General features: G+C 36.7%; 1 protein-coding gene across 6 annotated transcripts in view; it reads right to left on the minus strand.

Moving 5' to 3' along the window:
- Window positions 1-20,388, minus strand: part of HACE1 (HECT domain and ankyrin repeat containing E3 ubiquitin protein ligase 1) — a 91,438-nt gene that overhangs the window by 47,439 nt on the left and 23,611 nt on the right. For 5 of the 6 annotated variants that reach the window (XM_044004919.1, XM_044004916.1, XM_044004915.1 and 2 more), the window contains 4 exons: window positions 14,088-14,170; window positions 7,545-7,641; window positions 7,274-7,375; window positions 6,505-6,611 (listed from right to left, as the gene is read on the minus strand). In XM_044004919.1, the coding sequence (XP_043860854.1) occupies window positions 6,505-6,611; window positions 7,274-7,375; window positions 7,545-7,641; window positions 14,088-14,170 (389 nt within the window). The remainder of the gene's footprint in view (window positions 1-6,504; window positions 6,612-7,273; window positions 7,376-7,544; window positions 7,642-14,087; window positions 14,171-20,388) is intronic. The other variant, XM_044004920.1, reaches the window with a different exon arrangement.

Here is a 20,388-nt window from a genome sequence, read left to right on the forward strand (position 1 = left end):
GTGTCTGAGGCCATATTTGAACTCAGGTCCTCCTGAATCCAGGGCCAGTGATTTATCCACTGCGCCACCTAGCTGCCCCCAAGGTGATTCATTTTTTGAGGGCCAAGAAATTCATGAACACAATCTGCTAAGCATTGAAAGATATGATCTGCATGAATGAAGGGAACAAATCAAGGATCACTAAAGTATTATATATAGCTGTAAAAGGTACAAGAAATGGACTCAATCTGAATTATTCTTGATGACACACCCTAAAAGCAGTGTCATTGACATATAAATCACTAATAGCAACTATCTTATTTTGGCTCTTTGCCTGAAGGCAGAATGTAAAATTGTACCATCTCCTAGGAAGCATAAGTACTTTTCTCAAAATGTAATTATATCAAAAGCTGAATCAGCCTATTCCCATGTTACTTGAGCCTCTTCAATATAATCTTTTTTCCTGCATTTCAATGTCTTCTGACATGTTTGTATGAGATTCCCACTGAGTTGCTATGTCTTCTGGTTTGCTGGGTGCCAGATAATAAAGCATTTGCTTTCCTAGTGATGTACCAACATTTCTTCAAAACACACTTCAGTACATCAGGGATCTGATTTCCACAGTTTTCTTAATCCCTCTACATTTTATCCAACAGAGAATCCCTCTACATTTTAAATAGATGGATTTAATAACTTGCCCTTAAGGAGCTTTCAATTTAGTTAGACAAAAACATAAGCAGGCAGAAAGTTAAACAAAATGTCTGAAATAATATGTTAAGCCCCCAAAAAAGATATTAAAATGAGTACATGATTAAGTATCAATGAATCATAAAGACAGTAATTGTAGGCATTCAGAGGAGGCAAGAACACTTCAGGGAAGGAACCATCCCTATTTAACTCAATCTCTTTAAGGCTTCTCTCATCTCCCTAAAGAAATTTACAAGTAAAAATGGACAAAAATAAAAAAGAAATATGGACAAAAGGACAAAGAGAGAACAAGAATGAAAAGTATAGATCTGTTTTATTAGGTACGAGATGGTTATTTATTGTGGAGAATCAGAGACAAGTTATAAATTTACAAAGTTGGCAAGGAAAATAGAACGCTTATCTAATTATCAATAGGCATCTGCACAGGTAAAAGATTTTAGGAGCTGTTTGAAAGGAGAGGGACTGGCAAACTAGAATACGAATGGTCTTCCAAGTAAAGCATACAGCCTAAAAAGAAGGAAATAATTTGTTAAACAGTGAACCAAATATCTCACATCACTCAAAATGCCTTCTACCACCACCCCTATTTCACAGTAAGAGGTGGCCCTTTTCCTTGCCAAGGCAAACCCCTCTATGTGCACAAGTGATCCCATTCCATCTCTGTCATTCTCAGTTCTCTTACTTAGCACCACTCTCTCCCAGTCTATCGCCATCCTCAAAAAACCCTCACTTGGATCCAGCCATCCCCGCCAGCAAGTATCGTCCCAAATCTCTCCTCCCTTGATAAGGTCATCTACAGTAGATGCCTCCACTTCCTTTCCGCATACCTCCTAACTCTCTAATCTGGCTTCTCATCTCATCATTCAACTAAAACTGCTCTTTCCAAAATTACTAATAATCTCTCAAATGCCAAGTCTAATGGTCTTATCCACCCTCACCCTTCTTGGCCCCTGTAGCCTATGACACTGCCAGTCACCCTCTCTTCCCTAGATGCTCTCTTCTCTCTGATCTAGGTTTCCAAGACACTGTTCTACCCTGGTTCTGTCTACTCCAACCTATCTGACCACTTTGCTTTGTTACAACTTCATCTGGGTCACATTTACTTACCATGTGTGTCCCCCAGGATTCTGTCCTGGGCCCTCTTTCCATCTCCCTCTATGCCGTTTCACTTGGTAATCTCATCAGTTCCTATGAATTTAATTATCATCTCTATGCTAATGATTCTTAAATGTACTTACCTTGACCTAACCTCTCTGACCTGCAGTCTGGAGTTTCCAGCTGTCAAATGGACATATCAAACTGAATGTGCCATTAGACATTCAAAACTAAACTCACTTTCTTGCCCCCTAAACCCTCCTCTTTTCAAAATGTCCTTCTTACTTTAAAAGGTACAACCAGACAGCTGGAGACACAGTGAATAGAATACTGGGCCTGGAGTCAGGAAGACCTAAGTACTGTGTATCCCTGGGCTAGTCACTTAACCTCTTTTTGCCTCAGTTTCTTCAATTGTAAAATGGAGATAAAAATAACAACTACCTCATAGTGTTCTGAGAATTAAAGGAGATAATAAAAGGGGCTTAGCACAGTGCCTGGCACATGAGACACATTATATAAATGCTTATTCCCTTCTCAATCTACCAGTCACCCAGGCTCACAACCTCACTGTCACCCCCAACTCCTCACTCTTATTCCCCTCACTCAATCAGCTGACAAGTCCCATCATTTCTACCATTTTAACATCTCCCCTATATGTCCCCTTATCTTCTCTGAACTTACAATCACCTTGGGTATTGGTCCTTATCATCTCATACCTAGATTATTGGGGGGGGGGAGGTAGGGCAATGGGGGTTAAGTGACTTGCCCAGGGTCACACAGCTAGTAAGTGTCCAGTGTCTCAGGTCGGATTTGAACTCAGGTCCACCTGAATCCAGGGCCGGTGCTTTATCTACTGCACCACCTAGCTGCCCCCAACACCTAGATTATTAAAATAGCTTTTTAGTGGTATCCTTCAAGTCTCTACTCACTCCAATCCATCCTCTACTCAGCTGTCAAAATGATATTCCTAAAGCCCAGGTTTGACTGTCAGTCCCACCCCTCAACTCCACTGAATAAACTCCAGTGGCTCCCCATCATATCCAAGATAAAATATATAATCTTTTTTTTTGGTGGGGCAATGAGGGTTAAGTGACTTGCCCAGGGTCACACAGCTAGTCAGTGTCAAGTGTCTGACACCAGATATGAATTCAGGTCCTCCAGAATCCAAGGCAGTGTTTTATCCACTGTGCCACCTAGCTGCCCCTCAAATATATAATCTTACTTGGCTTTTAAAGCCCTTCATAACTTGGACCCTCCTACCTTTCCAAGCAGTCCAGTGATCCTGGCATTCTTGCTCATCCTTACACAGACAATCCACACTTCCTGACTCCAGGAATTTTCAGCGGCTGTCCCTCATGCTTGGAATTCTCTCCTTCCTCCTTTCCACCTTTTCCTTCAAACCCCAGCTAAAATCCCATCTTCTACAAGAAGCCTTTCCCAATTCCCCTTAAGGCTAGCTCCCTCCTTAATTATCTTCAATTTATCCTGAATATATCCTGTTTATACACAGTTGTTTGCATGTTGTCTCCCCCCCTTAAATTGTGATTTCCTTGAGGGCAGGTACTAATATCTTTTGCCTTTCTATCACCAGTGCTTAGCACAGTATCTGATGCATATGAGGTACCTGATCAATGATTATTGATTATTGACAAAGAGGAAATATCAGGAAATCTAGAAAAGAAGAAAGTGATCTAGGATGATCTAATAAAAGGCACTGAAGAAAAGAAGACTGTAACACTGGTCTAGAAGTGTAATTAAAAGCCCTGGGAACAGGGTTTTAATTTCAACAAAAGGAAAAGGTGACAAAGTTAGCAATGAAGGTATTAGAAGGCAGAGAATTTAATGAGATAGTCATAAAATAAAGGTCCAGGAACTTATTCAAGGCTGGAGCTACAGCAAGAGCATGGTAGATTTAATGAACCACCTTCAGGTTCTCATCTCTTCTCGTTTAGACTATAATGGCCTCCCAAATGGTCTTTCTGCGGCCAGTCCTACCCCTCTTCAATTCATCCTCCATATGGCTTCCTAAATGATCTAAGACATAGCCCGGATTCCTCTACTCAAAAATCCGAAGTGGTTCCAGAACTCAAAACCATGACAAATTTGAATTACATAGCTGGAAGCCTAAAGAAATTTCAGGAAAGATATGGGTATTTCAAGTATTTGAAAGGCTATCTTATAAACTTTTTCCATTTAATTCTAAAGGGCAAATCTAAAAATAGTAGATTAAAGTGACAGAAGGGAAGATTTCAGGTCAATATAAGTCAAAGGTTACTAATAATTAAAGCTCTCCAAAGGTGACATGGATTGTTTCACAAGGCCCTGAATTACCTATAATTGGAAGAATTCAAGCAGAAAGTGGATAACCATTTGTCAGAGATGTTGTAGGGCAGAGGGTGTCAAACATGCAGTACATGGGCTGAATGCAGCCCATAATATTCGCAAGTGCTGCCCAAACCAGATTAAAATGTAATGGGGAAATATTTAAGAAAACAAATAAAAATACAACAAAACACAGATATTACATTTTTAAACTGAGTAAATATGCAACCCACAGGGATTCTTACGTACAGTTTAGTGGTCCCCTGTTTCTGTTTGAGTTTGACAACATTGTTGTATGGGAATAGTCACATATTTTGGATTATATGAATGGTCTTCAAATAAAGATGAGACAATCACTTCTTGGATGAGATAGAAGAGATTATTATTAAGGTATAAGTTGGACTAAATGGTCTCTGAGGACCCTTCCAACTCTGAGGTTCTACACTTTGCCCTTCCCATTTCCAAGTTTTTCTTTCCCAGGTGCCACATACTTCTTTTACTACTTCCCCTTCAGACCTCCTAAAGCATTTGGTACCTAATGTACTTAACCTGTATTATTAATTATCTGTGTATTTGACATATCCCTGTTTACTCTGCAAAGGAGACAATTTCTTATCCCTTTTACTTTCAAGATCCTATGATTCTGGGGGTAGCTAGGCGGCGCAATGGATAGAGCACCAGCCCTGGAGTCAGGAGGACCTGAGTTCAAATCTGCCTCAGACACTTAACACTTACTAGCTGTGTGACCCTGGGCAAATCACTTAACCCCAATTGCCTCACAAAAGAAAGAAAGAAAAAGAAAAGATCCTAGGATTCTATATTATTCCTATATATTAAAAAAATCTACAGCAGCTCCTTATTTGCCTGCCAAATAATCAATCACCTATTTTGGGAATTCAAGGCTTTGTACAATCTGGCTCAAACCCACCTTGAAAATTCAGTTTTTATACTGCTCTCCATCATGGACTTTAATGTTTCAATCAAAAACTAGACAATTCTGTCTCCCCCCCTTTCATCCCTCCCTCTACTATGTAACAACTGGAATGACGCCACCTGCTGGAGAGCTACTGTAGGAAAGCTCCGCCATCAGGAGAAGGCATCTGAGGGCAAGCCACATAGTCAGTTTGCTTGTGGGTACTGTCTATCAAAGCTACCAGCCAATCAACTTGAGGAGCCTCCCATTTCTGGGAGGAGGACACGAAGTAGGAAGCGGACACTGGCAGAGGGGTTCTTCCTCTTTTGGTTCCTGACCTCTCCATGGCAGGTCGGATGGTGGGCTATCTTAGAAATAGTTAGATTTTTACCTTTCCCTCTGATCCTAATGCTCTTTAATAAATACTTAAACACTTAAATACTTTTGCTAAAGCTTATAATTTATTGGCAACCACTCATTAGATTTTACACAGACTCTCTGTGTCTTTGTTCATACTGTCCACTGTGCCTGATATGAACACTCTTCCCATCTGCATCAACTAAAAGCTCTTTCTTCATTCAAGGTTCAATTCAAGTGCCACTTCCATCATGAAGTCTACAAGTAAAAGTCACCTCATCCTCTTCAAGTTTCTCATAGCAATTTGTTCTGAACCCCTCCCCGACTTTCCTTTTATCTCATTCCTCCACATAGCATAGTTATTTGGGTAAATTTGGGTCTTTTCACCCATTATATTCTAAGAATTTTGAAAGCAGTGACTGTGGTGCATTTGTCTGATTCCCAACACAGCTTCTTTTAGATGACAGTCACTTAATAAATGTCTGTTCTTGATGAACTAAACCATGAGCAAAAAAAGAATGACAACCTAGAAACAACTCTGTTCAAATTTTCTTGCTTCAAACATGACAATGTAGTAATGTTCATTGATCAAAACTTTTCCTATAAGCCCATACTGTACAAGAAAGAGAATGAACTCTATCTCCAGATTTAATTTGAGTTTGTTATAAGTCATTGAGCTCATTAAGTCTTGTAAACAGTACTCTCAAAGAATGGACAGTTCAGGAGTGGAAAGTTCACAGAGAAGTAAAATTCTCATCGCTATAATTTTTGTTCTTTTGGTAGTAAATGTTTCTATACTATTTCTCATAATTTCTTGGTATGAATTATCATTTCACTAACAAGTCTAGTTAAATGTTTTATGAAATGTTATGAATGTTCAAATTTACTCACGATAAAAAAATGTGAAATTACCCTTTTAAACAAAATGAGATTAGTTCCAGTGCTTGACTGTCCTATCACTTTTGACTTTATTAAATACTAATATTTGGTCAGGTATATTATAATAACATTTTATTGTTAACATATGGCAGGCAAAACAGTTAAATATTTCTGAGAGAAAAGGCTCGAAAAAATAGATTAACCCAAGAAGTACATTTCCTGTTAACTTGTTTGCATTTTCAAATTCTTACCTAAGCAGTTTATGACCATTGGTTGTGGCAACTTCAGCAAGACTTGTCAGAATCTTTAGGTATTGGCTTTCACTCTGCTGAGACAAATGCTCCAAAACTTGTCGCAACTGAATGTTTTAGAAATTTCAAAAAGGTAATTAACATTACAGTAACATATACAATTCTCTGACAGTCAGCTACTCTTTTAAAAACTATGTCACTAGGCTAGAAGTCAGTTTTCTGAAATAAAATTTTCCACAGGTAATTTCTCTTCCCCAGTTTTAGAATCTCAAGAAGTAAGTTATTTACCCTTTGAAAATTCCTATGCCTATAGTCAAACCATAACGCTAATGGTCACCTCTCTGCTTAGTGCCCTCATCATTCAGAACAGGAAGATGGCAGCACCATAGTCTGAGTACACCATGAGAAAATGCAGCAATGTTATGAAATTACCTGAATTTTAAGTTTTGCAGTTTATCAAAGCACACAGTTACAATAGAGGCAGAAATTACAAAGCCAGAGTGCACATCAAGCCTGACAGCAGAAACAAACTTGAATAGAGAACTTGTATCAATTGTGCAAATTATAGTAACTTCTAGAAAGGCCAAAGACACAGAGGGCACAGACCTAAAACTGAACTCGTTGGCTAAAATCTAATTCATAATTGTCTAAAACTAGCAGCATAGCATAAGTTCTAAGTTAGGCCATGAAAGATATTTATAAAACCTTATATGTAAACTTAACAAAGTATGTGCATATACATATACTTTTTATAAAAATTCACTGTTACCATATTTTCTCGAAGGTCTTCATTCTGTGTCATTTGAATTATTGTCTGGAAAAGCCTAGGATGATACTGAATTAATACTTCACAAGTCTCGCCATAGCCACCCTACAAAACAATATTTTTAAATGAACTTTAAAAATGAAATTCCTTTTCAAATAGATATACTTCACACAATAAAAATGTTCAGATCTCCTATGTTAAAGAAAAAAGTAAACAGTATTTCTCTCACATTCTATTATGAATTGTGTAAGGATAATAAAGTAAAAAAGCATACCTGTACACACAAATCCAGAGGGGTTACTCCATTTTTATCTGGCAGATATTTTGCTCCTCGTAAAAGAAGGATCTGTGCTGTGTCTCTCTGACCATGACTGCATAAAACATATAGCCAATGCTAAAATTTATTCTTTTGCGCTTAAAGTCTTTATTTCTTATGAATTACTAATTTCTGATAGTTCTAAAAAATCTAGTTCTATCTTCATTTCTTGCTCCTCAAAAGAAGCTGCCAGACTTTCCCAATCCTAGGCCATATCATCACTGTGTGGGAAAGACATGGAAATAGTCAATTGACACAGAAAAACAATTTATAATCAGTTGACCCAGTAGATCATTCACTTATCCTTGATACTCTCTTCTACCAAGGTTTTTGAATTTTTCCTGGTTTTTCTCCTACCTATCTAACTTCTCAGTTTCCTTTGCTGAACACTCATCCAGGTCATGCCCTCTAACCCAATGCATCCTACAGGGCTATGTCCTGGGGCCTCTTCTCTTGAATCCTTCCTCTTTCTTCTCCCCACAAATAAGTGACGCTGGTATCCTTGCTGTTCCATAAACAAAACACTCCATTTCTCAGCTCTGGACATTTTCTGACTGTCCCTTGTGCCTGTAACATTCTCTTTCACCTCTACCTCCTGGATTCCTTCAACCCCAGATAGAATTCCATTTTTTAAGAAGGATTAGGCTAGGCTTCTAGTGCCCTCCCTCTGTTAATTTCTTATTTATTCTATAGATAGTTTGTACAAATTTGTTTACTTGTCTCTCCCATTAGATTGGGAGCTCTTTGAGGGCATAGACTGTCTTTTGCTTTTCTTGGATCCCCACCACTTACCACAGTGTCTGGTACACAGTAAGCAATTAATAAATGTTTACTGAGTTGCCTAGGACAACTAAAAATGTCTCTTGACTATGGGTTTGGAGACTTCCCACTATTCCTTTGGCAGCCTCCTTTTTCCCTGGCCTCATCTCAATCCTCTTTCCCAAACCAATGGTCTTCAAATAAAGGTTAGACAATCACTTCTTGGATATGATATAGAAGAGATTATTGTTAAAGTGTAAGTTGGAATAAATGGTGTCTGAGGTCCCTTCTAACTCAGATTCTATACTTTGCCCTTCCCATTTCCAAGTTTTTCTTTCTCAGGTGCCACATACTCCTTTAACTACTTCCCCTTCAGACCTCCTAAAGCATTTTGTACCTAATGTACTTAACCTGTATTATTAATTATTTGTGTATTTGTCATGTCCCTGTTTACTCTACAAAGAAGACTCTTTCTTATCTAAACTAAGCTCCCCCAACATGGTGCCAAATGCTTTAAAAAAAAAAACATTTTTTGAAATGAATTTCACTCTACTCTAAATATGCCTTATCTCCATCAAACGTACTTCCTAAATAAAAATTCTATTTCTCCTCCATGCCTCCTAAGGAAAAATTCTTAAGTGAGTACAGTTTATTTTAATAGTTAAATCTGGCCTCAGACACTTGACACTTACTAGCTGTGTGACCCTGGGCAAGTCACTTGACCCTCATTGCCCAAAAAAAAAAAAAAGTTTATAAAACAAGCGTTTTAGGGGGCAGCTAGGTGGTGCAGTGGATAGGGCACTGGCCCTGGATTCAGGAGGACCTGAGTTCAAATACAGCCTAAGACACTTGACACTTACTGGCTGTGTGACCCTGGGCAAGTCACTTAACCCTCATTGCCCCCACCAAAAAAAAATTATAAAAATTTAAAAAATAAAACAAGCGTTTTAAAGGGATGCTGTCTCTACTTGTTGGAAGTGTATATTTTAGGTTTGTTTCTGATATTTTGTCCCAAGATCAAATTTGCAAACTTGTTCCTCCACATTTCCAGTATCCTTGAGAAGCCTATTTCCTTGATTCTAAAATATTCACTCAACAACACTATTTAACTTTTAGCCTCCCACTACACCCAACATACTCAACTTAGGATCCACTTCCTCTATATTCTCTGCTAGCCACCATACCTGACTCAGTATAAGGAATTAATTTCCTTCATTTACTTCACTTTCTCCCTCCCCACTTATATGTAAGGATCAGAAGAAAATAGAGAAAGGAACTTAGTTCCAGTCTATTTTTTTTCCTAATGGAACTGGAACCAGATGATCTCTGCTGGCTCAGTGTTAGCTTGGGAGTGGCCACCACCTTCCCAAGATCTTGATGAGCAGTTATTCCTATATGTAAACTATAAAAATCTAAAAGTGACATTAAAAAAATAACGATTTTAAGTAAAGTCGATCTCTGGGCCAGAGGTTCTTAACAACCTTTTTTTGTATCATGGAAAACTATGGCAGTCTGGTGAAGCCTATGGACCCCTTCTTAGAATAATGTTTTCAAATGTATAAAATAAAATACATACGATAACAAAGGAAACCAATTTTATTCTTCTGTTACTTGAAATAAAAAAGAGAAAGTAGGTGACAATGCTGCTAAATTTCAAAGAATGAAGGAAAAGTGCTGAGTAACAGACGTCATGTGGCCTCAGTCTTCTCAGTGAAGTACACTATCATAGATGTTTTGGGAAATTAGAGAGGGAAACAATAAGGATAAAATAGCAATGTTTTCTAGCAGCAAGGAAGCCAGCTATGGTTATGTAACAAATTTGTTGTAGGTGAAGTTAGTTCAATTTAATGATTTTTCTCCAGGAATGCTCAACAACCCTAGAGCAAGGACAGAGAAAACAGATGGTATAAATTTCCCAAGGATGATGAATTACAGGGTGGAAACAATGCAAGGTCAAAGCAGCAAAGCATCTGAAGATATTAGTTAGTATAATAGTCAAGTAGTTAACCATGGAGTCAACGCTAGCATGGAAATGAGTGAAGGTAGAGAGGGGAAGATAAACTAACAGAATGCATTAAGGGACCATAAGTCACAATAAAAGCAAAAGGTATGTTTAAGATAAAAAAGGGGGCAGCTAGGTGGCACAGTGGATAAAGCACCGGCCCTGGAGTCAGGTAAATTTCGAAGTTCCAGATCTTAGATGAAATGCAATTTTGAGAAATGGCTTAAGTTCTAATGTGCCACAGTGGCTGAAGCAAGATGGAAAATGAAGATGTTTTAGTTGAAAAACCACCCAAAAAATCTGGGTTTTTTGGTTTTTTGTTTGTTTCCTTTTGTTTTGTTAGTGGAAGGGGTGAGGCATAAATGTAAGTAAAGTCCACAAAGATAATCACAAGTAATGGGAATGGAATAAATGACCATAAACAAAATAAGATTTGAAGTAGAATATGGTAAGTAAATGACAAAAACAAAAACAAGGGTGGCAATTAGGGTTAGAATAGTTTGAAAGTGGTAGTAGTAAACAAGGACTACATAGAAAGGAGTAATCGCTTTCTAAATCTGAGCATCAGAATTCATGCTAAAGGTTATCTGGAATAAAATGATTCACAGAACATATAAATGCATTCCTTTTTAAGGTACCTTAAAGTTATCCAGTAATTTTTTGTTCAACTATCCTTTGTTCAATTAGTAAGAACAAGGAACAAGCAAAAGCTTCTAACACTTCCTGGTTGGTCTTTTGGGCCCTTCAGTCTTGCAAGGACGACTGGGCTTACTAAGTTCCTTCTCTGTCTCAGAAGAGGTGCTTTGCACTAAGTAGATGTCTGTTTAGATGGTTATATCTAGCTTACCAAGCTGGAATGGCTCCAACTTCAGAGAACCGAATCTAAGCATCAGTTAATCAATTAATATGTTAGAATAGAAAGCATGCTGGGTTCATAAAGGATAAAAAGTGTTATGAGAGGAAAGGTCACTGGAAAACAAAGTGAAGTAGAAACAAAATATAACTTCTGCCACTCCACTTAACAGTGGCACTGATTACAGAACTCAGCATTAAGCAAGCAGTATAGTATGATGGAGAAGGAAACAACCACTCAAGTATCTTTGCCAAGAAAGCCCCATGGACAGTTGGTCCACAGTGTCATGAAGAGTCGGACATGACTGAATGATTGAACAACGATAGGAGAAAAGTTAACGTCTACAGGATAGCAACCAATTCTGGTTCTGCTAGAACAAATTTTTAAAAAGATGACTCCAAATAAGGTCTAAAATTCTGAGAATGAAGACAATAGAACAAGCATGATGAAGCAGCCTTCTATAATGGAAAGAGTATTCGATTTAGAATCAGAGGCTTATCTGGAAACTGTAGCCTTGCTATCCTATTTGGGAGACCCTAAACAAGTAAGTTCAGCTTTCTGGGCCTCAAGCATCCTCAACTTACCAAAAAAAAGGTGTTGATTCATAAGATCCCTTAGCAACATTACCCTTGTGGGTAGATATAAGTACATACTAAGTAACAAGGCTATTATGCAAATATTTCATATTATTAGAAATAAGCAATAATCTGAAGATTAAAAATATTTTAAAAGATGAGTATGTACAGTCAAGAAAAATATATGAAGTACTGTATACTTCAAGAAACTACCTAGGTTGCCAAAAATGAAACTTTTGAAAAAGACCAATAATAACATAACTAGTAAAACATTCTTGAATTGTCTCTCAATTTCAACTTATTTTCAGGCAGTTTTGTCATTTTGCAACTCTATAATTTGTCTGCAAATTTAACTTTACTTTCCACACACTGTCCTTCCCTTATTAAAGAAAGTATGAGAGTTAGTGGGAATTCCAGCACCTTAGACATTGTTAAAAAGGACTGACAATAAATAAAATTGGTATTCCATTTCTACCTCCCTTCCAGAATGATAGGTATAAATCTAACTTGTTTTATTTCACAATCATTTTCCAAAAAGATCTAAAGTTCACTGTGCTAAACTTAAAGGCAAGAATAAAAGCATAAGAAGGCAGTCAAATATTTGATCATAATAATACTGAAGTCAAAACAGCTCCCAGGAATATTGCCCAATGCTTAAAAATGTGATATCATAATGTTTTATTTCTAGAGGGCTATAAAATGCCATAACATTATATAAAACTTTCCAGAAATCTAGTCCCCTTATAATTAGATCTGAGTTCAGAGAAACAAAGTATAAAATGATCCATAACTGTTAAGGAAAAAAAAAGATTCTTAAGAATCGGAAACAAGGGGCAGCTAGGTAGTGCAGTGAATAAAGCACTGGCCCTGGATTCAGGAGGACCTGAGTTCAAATCCAGCCTCAGACACTTGAAACTTACTAGCTGTGTGACCTTGGGCAAGTCACTTCACCCTCATTGCCCCACCCAAAAAAAAAAATCAGAAACAAAACAAATATAAATTTCTAGAAAAGGAAATATGCCATGGTGGTTTCAGGTAAGACTATGGCCCAGGACATATAGACAATAGAGCTCATAACCTTATGCCAGGAGAAATTAATTCAAACTAATCAAAGTGATTTTATAGAATTAGATTCCTATAAATTCTATGAAAAGAGAAAAGCGGGCCCCTCTGTTGACAGGCATAATCTCTATAGCATAAAAGACATTATCAAGATCATCTATGGTCAAAAGCAAGAGGTGTGTCAGTCAGGTAGTAAGAGTAGATGGACAGCCAGAGCAATGCTCTAGTAACCACAAAATATTTAAGACTCAGGAAAGGTCTCCACCTTCCCTAAAGAACTTAAGGAAAAACACAGACAAGAATCAGAAGGGATAGATGAGAGAGTCTTGAAACATTGTGATCTACACTGGCAGGGAAAATACCCACACCCATGGGAGGACAGCTATTTGAATATGAATGATCAAACCACAAAGGTATGTCCAAAACAGCTCTGGTCAAAGTAACTCTGAAGGGGAAGAAAAATATTAGGGAAGTAACACTAATGCGGACCATTTCCTGAATAGGACTACTTGATTGCTGTCCAGAGTGACACTGTGCTGCTTCTACCAGTCACTTCTCACTGTCACAATATGTTTCTAATTTCTGTAAAGCAAAAACAGAGCATCTGGTCCAACTTTCCTTCATATTACAGAGGAATTAAGCCTAAGAAGGCAGGCTCAGAAGGCAAAATAACTTGCCTAAGGCCACATAATAAATGCAAAGCCAGGGCTAGAACTCAGGTTTTCTGATTCCCAATTCAGTGTTCCTTCTACTGTAGCATATTTTTCACTTGGTTTTATACATGAAAAGAAGAAAACATTTTAAATTTCAACAAAGGCCATAAGATAAACTGGATTACAGCTGCAGCAATCATTAGTAATTATAGTAAAAATATCTGCAAAAAAGCAACCTTTGAGAAAAAAAACTGTTTATAGATTATTACAAATAATCGTTTAATTTACCATCAAAGAATGCTATAGGGTGGAACAAAAAACAAACTGTAAAAAGAAAAAAAAACTGATTCCCAGAAAATGAAAATGACTTAAGGCATTTTGCAAAGATAAAACGAATGAGAGTGTAATATGTTCTTTCAGCTAAGCGTCCTAGTCACAAGACCATGTTGTCTCTCAAAAAGTATATAATGTACAGAAAGTACACAGTACTTAAGAAACAAAATTTATTTAATTTCAAGTAAAGTTTTAAATCCCATGTTTTTTTCTTACTGTCATGTATTGTTCTTAAAAATAATTTTGAAAAATAAAATACCATACCTGCAAGCAAAATACAGTGGGGTAGCTCCAGACACATTTGGCCTATTAATATCAGCGCCACTGTCTAGCAGGCACTGCACTGTCTGAAAGGGGAAAAAAATCAAGTTAAAGAAGAGAAGAAAGTATACCAGTTTCAATTTATAGGACCAACTGCAATACATATAAGCAAGATCTCATTCACATTCAAAAAATTCCTAAAATTTAAAGGTATTTATATATCTGGTTTTTTTAAAGCCACCTTTAAAACTTCTCATATTCAATAATAAATCTACCAGAACCTCACTATAACAATTCACTCTAGTGAAGAATTCAATTAGGAAGTCAGTCTTAGTCCATAAATGATGGTATTTCCTGCAGAAAGGATCAGAAGACATGTATAAAAGATGATCCCAACAACATGGATTCCCAAAGGCAATATAAGGATCCCAGGATTGGAAACTACCTCAGAGGCCATCCAAACCAACTCATACTTAAACAAAAATCCCCAACAAGTAGTCATCCAGCCTTCTACCTTGATGGCTCCTTTCTAGTGAGAGTGAATGTCTGAGCTCAAAGTTATTTATTAAGTGCCTACTATGATCCAAGCACTGCTCTAGGCAGTGAGCAAGGCGACCCATTTCACTCGTATCATTCTGATTATTAGGAAGCTTTTCCTTATATGAAGTTTCAGATTTCCTTCATTTTCTCCACAATGAACACTGCCCAACTGATCCATCTATTACATAATCTTGAGACTCTTCATTATCCTCATCACCATCCTCTTGATCCTCCTCTCCAGCCTATCAATGTCCTACCTAAATGTGGTACCCTGACCTAACTATTCCTGATGTGGTCTGATCAGGGCAGAGCAAAGTAGGACTCTCGAGTTAGATATAAGGCTTCTCTTAAAGTAGCCCAAGAAGATCACATTAGCTTTCCTGGTGGGCATATTAGTGTGGATCAAACTAAACTGGTAAAATCCATCAAATCCCTCAGATTTCTATAGAAATCACTATTTTTCTAAACTCACTGAAATGTTGATTTATAACTTGACTTTATACTTATTCCCCACGTATTTTATCTTAGAATTGGTACAACCACCTAGCTTTGTCAAAGTATTTTTGGATCCTGAATCTGTCATACAATACTTTAGCTATGATATTAATGATAATAATAATAATAGCTAGCATTTACATGCCACTTTCAAGGAATTTTGCATGTAGTATATAAAATAATGAGTATGATGAATTAAAAGACCGGGGCGGGGGGGGGGAGTTAGGTGGCACAGTAGATAGAGAACTGGTCTTGGAGCCAGGAGGACCTGAGTTCAAATCCAGCCTCAAGACACTTGAAACTTAGCTCTGTGACCCTGGGCAAATCACTTAACACAGAGAAAGAAAAGAAACATAGGAAGACTTGTAAGAACTGATGCAGAATAAATTAAACAGAACCAAGGAAACAATACATATAATGATTATAAAAAGGTAAATGGGGGAAAAAGCAATAAAACAATGTTGTATAAACATAATGACCAAGCTAAGTCCTAGAAAAAAGTTGAGAAAATGCAGCTTCCTCCCTTCACTGCAGAGATGGTAAACTACAGGTGTCTCTAGTGAATACACTGTCAAACAATGTCAATGATTTAATAAGTTTTGCTAGCCTGGCTTTTTTTTTTTTTCATTCTAAATTTTCATTACATGAAATGGCCTGCTGGGTAGGAAAATAAAGAGTGGAAAGTATATATTCAGAAGTATATGCAATATAAAAACAAGACATTACTAAAATAAGATCAATTTTTTAAATTAATATTGAATAGGAAAGAGCCAAACAAATCTCTGGTGTGCTCTAAAAGACTGCCTGCCAAACTGAAACAAAGAAACTGATGACTACCCTTGGATACAGTCATTCCACCACTTCAGAACCAACCTAACCTTATTCTTGTCCAGTCTATAAGTCTCTATCTCATCTACAAGAATAACAGAGACTGTTGCATGCTTTGCCGGAATCTAAGCAAATTGTAAGAGCAGTTCCCTACCTACCTATCTGGTTAACCTTCCAACAAAGAAAATTAGGTTAGTCTGGCAAGAGAGCTCCTTGGTGAAACCATGCTTGTCATTTCCAAGCATGACATCTTTAATTTTCTATTTGTTTCTTTAGTAATACATACTAAAACTTGGCCAAAATCAAAGTTGAACTTATTGCTTACAGACTACATTTCTCTTTGAGAAATCTGCTTGTTAAGTTTGCATTTCTTCAGTACTATAGCACCTCTTCAGTTCTCAATGATATTTCGAAAATCACTTCAGCAATCATATCCAACAGTTCTTTCAAAACCCTGGGATATCTTCTGGGCCTAGTGACCTGAATTCATCAAGGACAACTATTTTTTTTACTAGCTCTTTACTCATCTTGGAACTGAAGGATTCTATTTTTGTTTGTACGCATCATTTTGCTGACTTATCCAAAAGTTGATATAATCCCAACATCCGAATTTTGACTTTAAAAACAGTGAGCATCTATGTATTACTGTAGAAAATAGAAAAATTTTAGCTTACTTCCCTGCTTCCTCAAAATGCTCAAAAGAATAATAGTAATAGCAACAAAAACAAAATTTAGAAATAGAAAGTAGCTGGAACCTGATTATTCCTGATACTAGTTCATGTAAAACTGATTTGAGAAGATTAAATAAACTCTATTTTGGCTTTACTAACATTTTGTAGCCTATGTAAATCATAAGCCATATGGATGAAAAAAGTCCATTTTTCCATATTAACATGCAGCTGGATGACCATTAGGTCATCAAATAAGACATCATTTAGGATAAGCATTGCAAATGGACAATGAGTTAGGAACAGAACTGAACTGGAAGAAAAGAGGTGACTAAATTATACTTCGGAACACACTGTTTTTCACAAATCTGCATCTTGATGCAAAATCCCATTTTTTAAAACACTAATTTTCCTGAGTGATAGGAGAAAAACCTTACAATATCAGACCCTTGGAAGAATCAGATTTTGGAGTGAGCCAAAGGACTCATTATTAGAGGGATATTGGCAAGTTCATTCTCCTACTCACACAAAATTTAAAATAAAAAGTGTGCTAAACCACAAAAACTTAGTAAAACAATAAAAATTTTTCAATTACATGAATAAAGAAAAGCTTTTGCATAAACAAAATTAATGCAACTAAGGATAAGGGAAATGGGCAATTGGGGGGGTATCTTTTTTTTAATCAAATATCTCTAAGGGTTTGATAACCCAAAATACATAGACAATAATAAATATTTAAGGCTAAAACCCATCCCTCCAATAGATAAGTGGTAAATTATCTGAAGGGTTCTCAAAAGAAGACTTTGAAACCATATGAAAAATTCTTCAAATCAATAAGAGAATTACAAATCAAATCTCTGAGGTATTACCTCACATCAGTAAATTGGCAAAAAAAACAAAAGATGGGAATAACTAATGATGTCATGGTTATAGAAAAATGGGTACACTGATGTACTACTCTTATAACTGAATCAGTCCATCCATTCTGCAAAGCAATTTGGAGTGAAAAAAAATCTATACATACCTGTAGATGCAAAGATTCTATTTCTAGGCCTCTACCCCCCAAAAAAGGTCAATTGGAAAAAAAGAAGCCCCACATATATTCAAATATTTAGCAAAGAACTAGGAACAAAGTAGATGTCTATTGACTTGGAGACTGTTTAAACAAATTATAATATATGAATATAATGGATAATAAGAAATGATTACTTATGTGGTACGTAAAGTGAAATAAGCAAAACCAGAAAAACAAATACTATGACTATAACAATGTAAGCAGAAAAAAAAAATCAAAACACGAAATTATTGGTGGGGGACTCTGAATGTGAAACAATGGCAACATTAGGCTTTTTTAATATGTTGGTTAGTTTTGTGAATTTGGGTTTTTTTCCTTTTTTATCCTTCTAAAGGATAGCTCTCAGAGAGATACACTGGGAAATGTTTTAAAAGAGTAATAATTTATTTTTCAGAAAACAGCTACACCAACAGAGAGTCAGCTCTGGCATATCCTTTCTGATGGAAAAGTTTTGACCATGACCCAAGGAGGGCCCATATGTTTACTGTCCAAAGGGCAATCTGGTTAAGTTTGCTAGATATTATCACCAGAATACTGGCCACAAGGTGATTAATTTTCTTAGCAACAGTAATTCATGATGATGATCTACCTTAAGGTACAAAGAAAAGTTACAGTCTGTGTCATGGAAATAGAATCAACACCAGTGAAATAATGGATTGCTATAAAAAAAAAAAACAAGGTAAGGTTTTTGTTGTTGTTGTTGTTGTTGCAGGCCTTATCATGTGTGGAATGGCTAAACAAATAGGGTTTCTCTGAATTTAATGAACTATTGCTGTTCAGTAAGAAACAACAAACATAAAGAATTTGAAATAATGTGTCAAGATACAGGAATTGAGTGAACTAGGAAAATAATATACCCAAAGACTACAATGTAAATAAAGGAAAAGATTAGAGTAGTGATGGTCTAAATATGCACAATTAAGACATATTTTGCACCATAGCCAATATGGGAGTTTGTTTTGCTTGACAACATATATTTGCAACAAGTTTTGTCGGATTTTTCTGAAGGAGGGGAAGGGGGAAGAAATAGAAATAGGAAAGAATGTTTGTTAACTGAAAAAAAACAAAAATAAATTGTAAAACACAATGAAGGGGAAAGAGAAAAGGAATAAGCATTTATTAAGCTCCCACTTGTGCTAAAATAATGGGATTTAGCAGATACTCAAAGACGACCTGGAGATTAATCTAAACTGATTGAATCAAGTGAGAGTGATTGACTGCTGATTAGCCTACTTCAAAGTTAACTAGATTGTAATCACACCTGGCTAGCCCTTAATGGATTTGGAGGACGCCCACCAATCAGCTTGAAGCAGTGTGTAAGCACTGCCTCTGTTCCAGACCTATAAAAAGCTTCCACAAGCAGTTTGCTAGTGTGTTCGTGGTTGAAGCAGGCTGGTGGTGGAGGACTTGAGGAGGAACCAGACCAGGCTGGAACTCTAGACTAGGTAGGCTTTCTTTTTCTTAACTTTCTGAACTCCATGTGAATATCTGTATGCTTTAATAAATGCTTAATGCCCAAAGACTGGTGCTAAAGCTTCTAATTTAAGGTGACCACAATTTAGATTTTAAACATCACACACTATAAGCCGGGCATCATGCTAAGCATTTTACAAATATCTAATTTGATCCTCACCACAACCCTGGGAGGTAGGTGGTATTATGATTCCCATTTTACAGTTGAAGAAGGTGAGGCAAACAGCTTAAGTGACTTGGCCAGAATCACACAGCCATTAAGATATACTGCAGTGGTTGTTGGTCTGAGTAGGTCAAACATTTCAAGGATACTTCAAGCCCACAATGAAATAGAATCAGTCATAATGAAGCACAAAAGCAGACAGAAACAGCAAAACAGTTCCAAGAACTGACAAACCATTAATGGAAAAAAGTCTAACTAATCTGCATCTATCTTTTGCTTACTGTCCCTTTCTCTTTAGAAGTACTCACTCTTCGTGGCCCATCTTCTCTCAACTACCCCCCAATGCTGACAAATTAGAGTTTACCCAGAAAGAAAATGGCCACTACAGCTCAAACTCAAACAGTTTGCTAGAAGTAAACCTTGTAAATGACTAACATTATAGGTCATGAGCCTCCTCTGATGTAACAGATCTCTTCAGGGAGGTTCTGCAATGTTCTTGGCTTTGGTCTAAGGAACACTATCATCTACAAAGGAAAGATCTTACCATCCAGAGAAAATTCCCTCTTCAACTTGGACTATGAACTGGTTCTCCCTTCTGATACTTATGAACATCTTTGGCATTGCTATGTCTTTCCTTGTTTTATCACTCCCCTGGTAGCAGAAGGTTGTTTAACAAGTTTCTGTCATGTTTTTTCCAAAACGACTGAATAATTCTGATATATGAATGGAAAACACCATTAAGGTATTTTATTCTACTGAATCAAAGGATTTTTCTTTTTTAAATCAACAGTAAGCACAGGATAATCTTGTATTCTCTATATCTTTCAGCCAGCTTTATGTAGTAAAGATGTGGTCTCTGTTGAACAAACTTGGGAAAACCTACCCATTCCTTATTAATGCTCTCATAAAGAATGTCCTCAATATATGTGCATAGGTTATGTGCATAAAAGTTTCATGTAGATGGTAAAGCAGGCATATATATAATATACACACATACAAATATATATACAAACATTTGTATATGTATATATAATTGTCATTTTAAGTCAATTTTTTCCAGAC

The sequence above is a fragment of the Dromiciops gliroides genome, chromosome 4, assembly GCF_019393635.1.
Source record: "Dromiciops gliroides isolate mDroGli1 chromosome 4, mDroGli1.pri, whole genome shotgun sequence".
Lineage (NCBI taxonomy): Eukaryota > Metazoa > Chordata > Mammalia > Microbiotheria > Microbiotheriidae > Dromiciops > Dromiciops gliroides.